Below are 11,649 nucleotides of genomic sequence, written 5' to 3' on the forward strand. Positions count from 1 at the left end.
GCCATGTAGTTTTTAAATGTATGCTTTTCAAAAAAAATATTTATTCACCCTCCTACGTGGGGTTTTCAGAACAACAATCACGTTATTTCTTTACAGCCAATCAAAGCTTGTTATCCTAAAGTGAAACCTCAGGTTAAAATTTTGAAAGATATATAGAAAATACCCCCCCCCCCCCCACCCCCACGATCGGACGAAATAGAATAACATTTAATTTATATAGAAATTATATACATTGACCAGTTTTCCCCAAACCGGATTTTTTAGTGCATTTCAGGAAGTTTCTAATGCCCTCCACACCTCCACCCCCCTCCCACCATCAGAGAAAAACGTCTGAAAGTAACCCTGGTTGCAAAATCTGTTTTTATTATTTGTTTTGTCATATTTACCTAAACCAGTGGTACTTCGCAGTAATGCCCCTTTAATTACGTGTAGGAAAATCTAATCTAAACATAATATCTGTTCCGGCATAATATATTACAAAATTCTTATTAATCCTTGCCAGTCCCTGTAGATTATAGGGCAGCAACAAATATTAACATATTACACTATTATTATGTAATTATACTGCTAATTTTCCTGATTTTGTGTATAATTAAAACTACTTTAATTAATAATTTCACATAACTTTTCTCAATGTTAGTTACCTCAAGACCTTACCCCACGCTCCATGTTGCCAGCGTAACCAAGGTAACCAGCACCGGAACACGCCGCCATGTTGCTGAGAACCCGTTCGCTCTGTAGGTACCATAAACCTCGCTTTGTCACGTGGTTCGGCATCCTATCAGCGGCGTCCATCTCCATCCTGTGCTATTTCCTCATCGGCACTTCATCGGCCAGCACTATACGCGAGACTCAAGTCCCCAACAACGTTGTGGTAATGAAGGAGAACGAGAATGATAAGGACAAAACGGCGCCCAAAACTGTGCAGGAAATAACACCCAAACAGGAACCATCCGCGGCTAATAAAGATCCAGCCAACAAAGATCCAGCCAACGCCAACAAAGATCCGGCCAACGCCAACAAAGATCCGGCCAACGCCAACAAAGATCCAGCCAACGCCAACAAAGATCCGGCCAACGCCAACAAAGATCCAGCCAACGCCAACAAAGATCCGGCCAACGCCAACAAAGATCCATCCAACGCCAACAAAGATCCCCCTACAACAACAACTCCCATCACCAAAGCGCCACCTATATGGCCAGGAGTAGATTACCTTAATCCTAACCCTAAGGAAGAGAAAAGCGGACCTGACAACGACGTCGACAATATACGCTTATACAGGGACTTGTATGCGCAGGAGTCGTGGCCGGGCGTCGAACCCGCGACGTTGACTCCAGGTGAGATCCCCAGCACGTTGCACTACTTCTGGTGTGGGAAAAAAGTTTTTAAATTCGAGGATTATCTCGGGTTGTTGAGTGCCGTGAGGATTATCAAACCGCAGAAGATTATATTCCACCACGAGACGCCGCCGTACGCGGAGACTTTCTGGTACCACACGTGGTTCCAGGAGATGAAGCAATCTCTGCCTAACTTCATCCTCAGACACACAACAGAGGTTCTCAAATGTGGAACTGAAGACGTCCTGAGGTTCGTTTTGAAGAAACTCTCCAGCGAGGGAGGAATTTATATCGGCGAGCGAACAATCGTCACCGGAATTCCAAAAGAACTCTCCACCGGAAATTTTTACTCCAGCTTTCGCGAAAACGGCGTGGTTCATGACGTCACGCAGGGTGTTATTTATAGCAAGGAAGGATTCCCTGAAAACACCATCGAAGAAAAAATTCAATCATTTTCAAAGACGAACTCTAAATGTTTAACAATAGAAGAATTAAACTCCCACGCCGAAAGTCTAGGATCTAAATCTTTTGACAACACCTGCGTTGTCGTTTGGTCGTCCGTGTTTCCAAAAGACTCCTGGAACAGCACCACCAAGTTCGCAGAGCTTGCCCGGTGGTTGTTCTACGGCCAACGGGCCAGGTTCGAGACCAAACTGGCGGAGAAAGACTCGGATATGATTCCTCTCTTATCCCACATTGTCTGGATCCAGCACGGCAATGATGAGTTCAACTTTCTGCACTTCTTGAGCGTCATCTCGGCACTGCATGTGGCAGGGTTCCAGCGGGTTTACGTCCACGGGGACGCCCGGCCTCATGGTCAGTGGTGGGACAAGTTGAGTGGGGAGAACGTCACATACGTCAAGGTAAGGGGTGGGACAAGTTGAGTGGGGAGAATGTCACATACGTCAAGGTAAGGGGTGGGACAAGTTGAGTGGGGAGAACGTTAAGGTAAGGGGTGGGACAAGTAGGTGGGGAGAATGTCACATACGTCAATGTAAGTGGTGGGACAAGTTGAGTGGGGAGAATGGCGCTTACGTCAATGTAAGTGGTGGGACAAGTTGAGTGGGGAGAACGTCACATACGTCAAGGTAAGGGGTGGGACAAGTAGGGTGGGGAAAACATCACAGAAGTCAAAGTTAGTGGTGGGACAAGTTCGGTGGGGGAAATGTCACTTACGTCAAGGTAAGGGGTGGGACAAGTTGAGTGGGGAGAACGTCACTTACGTCGAGGTAAGGGGGGGGGGGGTAAGCTAGGTGGGGAAAACGTCAAGATAAGGGGTGGGACAATTCGGGTGGGGAAAACGTCACATACGACAAGTTAACTCACTAACTACCCAAACAAGTCGATGTGTATGGACCTATAAGAGTATAACATATCTCCAGTTTAAAATGGGTTAGCAACCATGAGCTTCCCCTTCCGATTGTGTGTGCGTGTGTGTATGCGTTTGTGTGTGTGTGTGTGTGTGTGTTTGTGTTAGCAGAAATCATGCTTTTGCCTGTTTGCCGTACCCCCACGTAAGACTCTCCAGACAGCCTGAGTACTTTATATGTTTTTGTACCGTGAAAAATTCAAGTGTATTTTTTAATACCAATTTTCTTAAAACTCTTCAGAAACCACTTTGTCTAATTCAGCCTAATCTGTCTATTCTCTCTATTAAGTCTAGTCTCTCTATTCTGGTTATTCAGCAGCCTATACAACCTATTCTGTCTAGTCTGTCTATACTGGACATTCAGCCTATTCAACCTATTCAATTTGTTCTGTCTATTCCTCAGATAGAGAGTCCAGAGGTCATCTTCCAACAAAGAGTAGGAGGCGCCCAACATCAGTCTGACGTACTGAGACTTAACATTTTGTTGAAATATGGAGGCACCTATCAGGTAGATTTTAGACCTAACATTTTGTTGAAATATGGAGGGACCTATCAGGTAGATTTTAGACTTAACATTTTGTTGAAATATGGAGGCACCTATCAGGTAGATTTTAGACCTAACATTTTGTTGAAATATGGAGGCACCTCTCAGGTAGATTTTAGACTTAACATTTTGTTGAAATATGGAGGCACCTATCAGGTAGATTTTAGACCTAACATTTTGTTGAAATATGGAGGGACCTATCAGGTAGATTTTAGACCTAACATTTTGTTGAAATATGGAGGCACCTATCAGGTCGATTATAGACCTAACATTTTTTTGAAATATGGAGGCACCGCTCAGGTAGATTTTAGACCTAAAATTTTGTTGAAATTTGGAGGCACCTATCAGGTAGATTTTAGACAAAACATTTTGTTGAAATATGGAGGTACCTATCAGGTAGATTTTAGACTTAACATGTTGTTGAAATATGGAGGAACCTATCAGGTAGATTTTAGACCTAACATTTTGTTGAAATATTGAGGGGCATATCAGGTAGATTTTAGACCTAACATTTTGTTGAAATATGTTGGGACCTCTCAGGTAGATTTTAGACTTAACATTTTGTTGAAATATGGAGGGACCTATCAGGTAGATTTTAGACCTAACATTCTGTTGAAATATGGAGGCAACTATCAGGTAGATTTTAGACTTAACATTTTGTTGAAATATGGAGGCACCTATCAGGTAGATTTTAGACTTAACATTTTGTTGAAATATGGAGACGCATATCAGGTAGATTTTAGACCTACCATTTTGTTGAAATATAGAGGCACCTATCAGGTAGATTTTAGACCTACCATTTTGTTGAAATATGGAGGCACCTATCAGGTAGATTTTAGACTTAACATTTTGTTGAAATATGGAGGCACCTATCAGGTAGATTTTAGACTTAACATTTTGTTGAAATATGGAGGCACCTTTCAGGTAGATTTTAGACTTAACATTTTGTTGAAATATGGAGGCACCTATCAGGTAGATTTTAGAATTAAAATTTTGTTGAAATATGGAGGCGCATATCAGGTATATTTTAGACCTACCATTTTGTTGAAATATGGTGGGACCTATCAGGTAGATTTTAGACTTAAGATTTTGTTGAAATATGGAGGGACCTATCAGGTAGATTTTAGACCTAACATTCTGTTGAAATATGGAGGCAACTATCAGGTAGATTTTAGACTTAACATTTTGTTGAAATATGGAGGCACCTATCAGGTAGATTTTAGACCTAACATTTTGTTGAAATATTGAGGGGCATATCAGGTAGATTTTAGACCTAACATTTTGTTGAAATATGTTGGGACCTCTCAGGTAGATTTTAGACTTAACATTTTGTTGAAATATGGAGGGACCTATCAGGTAGATTTTAGACCTAACATTCTGTTGAAATATGGAGGCAACTATCAGGTAGATTTTAGACTTAACATGTTGTTGAAATATGGAGGCACCTATCAGGTAGATTTTAGACTTAACATTTTGTTGAAATATGGAGACGCATATCAGGTAGATTTTAGACCTACCATTTTGTTGAAATATGGAGGCACCTATCAGGTAGATTTTAGACCTACCATTTTGTTGAAATATGGAGGCACCTATCAGGTAGATTTTAGACTTAACATTTTGTTGAAATATGGAGGCGCATATCAGGTATATTTTAGACCTACCATTTTGTTGAAATATGGTGGGACCTATCAGGTAGATTTTAGACCTAACAATTTGTTGAAATATTGAGGGGCATATCAGGTAGATTTTAGACCTAACATTTTGTTGAAATATGTTGGGACCTCTCAGGTAGATTTTAGACTTAACATTTTGTTGAAATATGGAGGGACCTATCAGGTAGATTTTAGACCTAACATTCTGTTGAAATATGGAGGCAACTATCAGGTAGATTTTAGACTTAACATTTTGTTGAAATATGGAGGCACCTATCAGCTAGATTTTAGACCTAACATTTTGTTGAAATATTGAGGGGCATATCAGGTAGATTTTAGACCTAACATTCTGTTGAAATATGGAGGCAACTATCAGGTAGATTTTAGACTTAACATTTTGTTGAAATATGGAGGCACCTATCAGCTAGATTTTAGACCTAACATTTTGTTGAAATATTGAGGGGCATATCAGGTAGATTTTAGACCTAACATTTTGTTGAAATATGTTGGGACCTCTCAGGTAGATTTTAGACTTAACATTTTGTTGAAATATGGAGGGACCTATCAGGTAGATTTTAGACCTAACATTTTGTTGAAATATGGAGACGCATATCAGGTAGATTTTAGACCTACCATTTTGTTGAAATATGGAGGCACCTATCAGGTAGATTTTAGACCTACCATTTTGTTGAAATATGGAGGCACCTATCAGGTAGATTTTAGACTTAACATTTTGTTGAAATATGGAGGCACCTATCAGGTAGATTTTAGACTTAACATTTTGTTGAAATATGGAGGCACCTTTCAGGTAGATTTTAGACTTAATATTTTGTTGAAATATGGAGGCACCTATCAGGTAGATTTTAGACTTAAAATTTTGTTGAAATATGGAGGCGCATATCAGGTATATTTTAGACCTACCATTTTGTTGAAATATGGTGCACCTATCAGGTAGATTTTAGACCTAACAATTTGTTGAAATATTGAGGGGCATATCAGGTAGATTTTAGACCTAACATTTTGTTGAAATATGTTGGGACCTCTCAGGTAGATTTTAGACTTAACATTTTGTTGAAATATGGAGGGACCTATCAGGTAGATTTTAGACCTAACATTCTGTTGAAATATGGAGGCAACTATCAGGTAGATTTTAGACTTAACATTTTGTTGAAATATGGAGGCACCTATCAGGTAGATTTTAGACCTAACATTTTGTTGAAATATGTTGGGACCTATCAGGTATATTTTAGACTTAACATTTTGTTGAAATATGGAGGCACCTGTCAGGGTAGATTTTAGACTTAACATTTTGTTGAAATATGGAGGCACCTGTCAGGGTAGATTTTAGACTTAACATTTTGTTGAAATATGGAGGCACCTATCAGGTAGATTTTAGACCTAACATTTTGTTGAAATATGGAGGCACCTGTCAGGTAGATTTTAGACTTACCATTTTGTTGAAATATGGAGGCACCTGTCAGGGTAGATTTTAGACTTACCATTTTGTTGAAATACGGAGGCACCTATCAGGTATATTTTAGACTTACCATTTTGTTGAAATATGGAGGCACCTGTCAGGGTAGATTTTAGACCTAACATTTTGTTGAAATATGGAGGCGCCTATGATACATATTTTAGACCTAACATTTTGCTGAAGTACGGAAGCACCTATTTAGATTTTAGACCTAACAATTTGTTGAAATATCAAGTTAAGGGTAGGCTACATAAAGGGAAATATTTGCAAGCGCCAGAGACTCTTCTAAAAACGAAACATTTATGTGGAAGTTTAAATGTTAAAAAATTAACATATATATTGATCATAAAATCATTCGTCTTTCTTTTACTAACTCTGATAGAGTCGGCAGACTCGTTTTTGTAACAGAAAACACTCCAACAGTTTGGGGTTTTTTTTTTTCAAAATTTCAAAATAGTGTATGGTGAAATACCACTAAAGTTAGCATTAAAGTTAACTGTATGCCACCATACCAATGAAAATCTAAGTCGGCAAGTAGCCGGTTTTCGACATCCCTGGGCCGCATTAACAATGCCATGCCCCCATCCTGATCACATTTTAATGGGGTTTTGAAAACTCGACGTTTACCGCGTAATGAATACAATGTGCGCGGTATGGCGTCGTATACGAATTTCGCACGACACTGCGAGGTATGTGGGCTACATTGTGACAGATGCGTGGGGGGGGGGGGGTGCGGACCGCATTCGTAGACACCATTTAAGGGGGTGACACCAAGGCGAAAAATTGCAAAATGTACAGAATTTTTTAATTTTTTTTTTGCCAGTTATATTTATGATCAATTAAGGCGAAGCAGTCTTTTAAGTACAATTCGACAATTATTACAAGAGGGCGGGGGTGACACCATGACGTAAACGTGCGAGAAAACAATGCTGCATGCAACTGTATTATTAACAAACTTATAGATACACCTCGATACTATTAAATCTGCCGTGATTAAAGCGTATACACATACATGTACGCGTAAGTGGGACGTATTTAAATTTAAGGCCTATGCAGGCTGACACACACACACATATATATATATATATATATATATATATATATATATATATATATATATATATATATATACTTTGTTTCGGGGGGGGGGGTGACACCTCGACAAAGCGACGCCATTGTGAAGATGTATTTCATACAGCAACAGGAGTTCCTTTATCTCCTTACTCAAAGCGTTGATTCAAGCGTGTCGTTCTATAAAGGTACGACACCGGAGATAAATATCCCCTCTGTCATACGAGTTGACCCCATACTGTGTCTCATATTAGGTTGGAGAAACATTAGAGGCTTAAAATTTAGACATAGAAAAAATAGCAACATGTATTCGCTCAATATTTTTAACTGTATTTCAAAAGAACCAAGGAAGCGAGCTGAAGCATTGACGTCTAAAAACCACGCAGGTAATTCTAAACCCGTCATGTTAACAGAAAATATGATTTCGGTTGCAGAAATGACATTACAACACACAATGATAACAGCTAATTTCCTTAGCAAAAACGTCTTTACAAATTTTTTAAAATAATATAAAGAGACATTGAATGCCATGTGACGTAAGACGAAGGAACGATCTCAAGGGGGTTAGGGAGGACTAGCCAACCATAACACTAGACGAGGTGGTTAGGGAGGACTAGCCAACCATGACACTGGACGAGGTGGTTAGGGTGGACGAGCCAACCATAACACTAGACGAGGTGGTTAGGGTGGACGAGCCAACCGTAACACTAGACGAGGTGGTTAGGGAGGACTAGCCAACCATGACACTGGTTGAGGTGGTTAGGTTGGACTAGCCAACCATAACACTAGACGAGGGGGTTAGGGAGGACTAGCCAACCATAACAATAGACGAGGGGGTTAGGGAGGACTAGCCAACCATGACACTGGTTGAGGTGGTTAGGTTGGACTAGCCAACCATAACACTAGACGAGGGGGTTAGGGAGGACTAGCCAACCATAACACTAGACGAGGGGGTTAGGGAGGACTAGCCAACCATAACACTAGACGAGGGGGTTAGGGAGGACTAGCCAACCATGACACTGGTTGAGGTGGTTAGGTTGGACTAGCCAACCATGACACTGGTTGAGGTGGTTAGGGTGGACTAGCCAACCATAACACTAGACGAGGGGGTTAGGGATGACTAGCCAACCATGACACTGGTTGAGGTGGTTAGGTTGGACTAGCCAACCATGACACTGGTTGAGGTGGTTAGGGTGGACTAGCCAACCATGACACTAGACGAGGGGGTTAGGGAGGACTAGCCAACCATAACACTAGACGAGGGGGTTAGGGAGGACTAGCCAACCATGACACTGGTTGAGGTGGTTAGGTTGGACTAGCCAACCATAACACTAGACGAGGGGGTTAGGGAGGACTAGCCAACCATAACACTAGACGAGGGGGTTAGGGAGGACTAGCCAACCATAACACTAGACGAGGGGGTTAGGGAGGACTAGCCAACCATGACACTGGTTGAGGTGGTTAGGTTGGACTAGCCAACCATGACACTGGTTGAGGTGGTTAGGGTGGACTAGCCAACCATAACACTAGACGAGGGGGTTAGGGATGACTAGCCAACCATGACACTGGTTGAGGTGGTTAGGTTGGACTAGCCAACCATGACACTGGTTGAGGTGGTTAGGGTGGACTAGCCAACCATGACACTAGACGAGGGGGTTAGGGAGGACTAGCCAACCATAACACTAGACGAGGGGGTTAGGTTGGACTAGCCAACCATGACACTGGTTGAGGTGGTTAGGTTGGACTAGCCAACCATGACACTGGTTGAGGTGGTTAGGTTGGACTAGCCAACCATGACACTGGTTGAGGTGGTTAGGTTGGACTAGCCAACCATGACACTGGTTGAGGTGGTTAGGGTGGACTAGCCAACCATAACACTAGACGAGGGGGTTAGGGAGGACTAGCCAACCATGACACTAGACGAGGGGGTTAGGGAGGACTAGCCAACCATAACACTAGACGAGGGAGTTAGGGAGGACTAGCCAACCATAACAGTGGTTGAGGTGGTTAGGGAGGACTAGCCAACCATAACACTGGTTGAGGGGGTTAGGGAGGACTAGCCAACCATGACACAGGACGAGGGGGTTAGGAAGGACTAGCCAACCATGACACTGGTTGAGGGGGTTAGGGAGGACTAGCCAACCATAACACTAGTTGAGGTGGTTAGGGAGGACTAGCCAACCATGACACTGGTTGAGGTGGTTAGGGAGGACTAGCCAACCATGACACTGGACGAGGTGGTAATCCCAGTGGGGTGCTCGCAACGATTGTGAAGAAGGCATAGTGGTGATTTATTTTATTTTTTTCAAAAGTAATTCAATGATCAACGAAGCGGCGTCAAGTTATTTGAACGTCAAGGATTGCAGATGGGGGGGGGGGGGAACAGTGTTTCTTCCAGACTTTTTTCTCCGGGGGGGGGGCACTTGAAATTTTCGGGGGGGGGGGGGGGGGGGGCGGTAGACTTTCTTCGGGGGGCGGACACTGTTAAAAGTATATATTTTCTATATAAATTATAAAAATTTCATTTCGTTCGAGGGGGGGGGAGGGCGGTAAAAAGTTTTCGGGGGGCTTAGCCCCCCCCCCCTTCCCCCCGGAGAGATGCCTGGACGAAACTCTGAGCTAAGAATAAACCCAGTATTATCAAACAACTCTTCAAGAAACGAGTTTTACGTTTGATATTGGCATCTGTAGTCAATGTATCAAGGGTATAGAGGACAAACGCAGTATGTCCAAAAAAAAAAAACATAATCTCGAGAAAAATGAGTTTATAAATCTCACTCCAATATTAAAATAGTGCAAAATATTATGTTTAAACATTCATAAAATATTAGCATTCTACTTTTCTGACAGTGTACATGAGTGTTCTTGTAGCTTGTACTATTGACAGTATCAGTATAAATGTACATTGATTTGACAAAAAAAGTGGACATACTGCATTTGTCTTCTATACCCTCGGTATGTCGACATTAGCCATTTCCCGATTTAACCGGCCAGTTCCCACTTATGACAATATTGGGCTTTGGTCTTAACGTATTCATGCTCACTGAATACTCAGCTAACCGAACACCCCGGTCTTACATCTTACCAGTGGCGTAGCGAGGTCGGGTGTCACTTAATGGTGTCACACCCCCCCCCCCCCCCCAGAGGCGTAGCGACCCTTCCAGGGGACTAACTTTCAATTTTCTATATGCACCCTCTCAAACTTTCGATTTGCACCCCCCCCCCCCTCTCAAACTTTCGATTTTGCACCTCTTAAAAGACTATTTAATATTTGAATTAATCACTTAATTAAGTGGAATTATCATTTTTCTCTATATATATTGCTATTTTTTGCCTTGGTGTCACCCCCCCCCAATGGTGTCACCCGGTGCGGTCCGCATCCCCCGCCACCACCCCTCGCTACGCCTCTGCATCTTACATACCGTCGCATTCATACACTACAGCCAGGAAGCACGTGACTTAGTCGACACATCACATTGGCTTTGGAATCACCCGTTTGTAGAATAGAGTGAGGAATTAACAAAATGCTAATCTTGTAAAACGAAAACCTTCGCATTCATACACTAAAACCCTGGGGCGAAAAAATAAAGCATGAAATGCATAATCGTTACATGCAGTCGCTTCCGTTGGTCAGGCATATCACTGTCACACCCAGTTCAAACATAATTTTCTTTTTCTTCTTTTTTCTTCTTCGTTCCTAATTTTAGTATTGGAAGGGATCCCCTCCATCACAATTAAGTATACGTGTAAACTGGTTATGCACCATTAAGGTCATTGACTCTGATTTCTGCATGCTTTTCGTTTTGGATTTGCTTCCATAACCTTTGTCCAACCAAGAACAAACTACAAGGCAGCAGTTGTTTGATTTTGGAGTTGTCTCTCCTAGAAGAGTGGCTGTCCACAGTTAACAAGCCTCATCTGCCCGAGGGTTCGAACTCGAGACTTTTCGGTTTAGCAACCATGAGCTTTACCGACCCCTGTATTTTTCTCAAAAGTAGTTTTACACGCGACTCAGTGTCGACTCACCATATGGGCTTTAGGAGAACCCAGTTGTAGATAAGAATGAAGAATTATCAAAATGCTAGTCTTGTAAAAAAAATATATCTTGTTTGTTTCTCTATTGTATTTCATAAATACGCTTTCTTAGCTTAAACATGCAATCTTTTGTTGTGTACATATAATCGCTTATCGACTATCATTTA

At 41.8% G+C, this 11,649-nt stretch overlaps 1 protein-coding gene across 1 annotated transcript in view; it reads left to right on the forward strand.

Moving 5' to 3' along the window:
* The first annotated feature begins 644 nt into the window (after positions 1-644).
* Positions 645-11,649, forward strand: part of LOC131930094 (uncharacterized) — a 15,035-nt gene continuing 4,030 nt past the window's right edge. The window contains exons 1-2 of the mRNA XM_059286455.1: positions 645-2,200; positions 3,110-3,214. Coding sequence (XP_059142438.1) covers positions 713-2,200; positions 3,110-3,214 — 1,593 coding nt within the window. The 5' untranslated portion in view covers positions 645-712. The remainder of the gene's footprint in view (positions 2,201-3,109; positions 3,215-11,649) is intronic.

Source organism: Physella acuta, unplaced genomic scaffold (genome assembly GCF_028476545.2).
Source record: "Physella acuta isolate Inbredline_101_S28 unplaced genomic scaffold, ASM2847654v3 ptg001716l, whole genome shotgun sequence".
NCBI classification, from domain to species: domain Eukaryota; kingdom Metazoa; phylum Mollusca; class Gastropoda; family Physidae; genus Physella; species Physella acuta.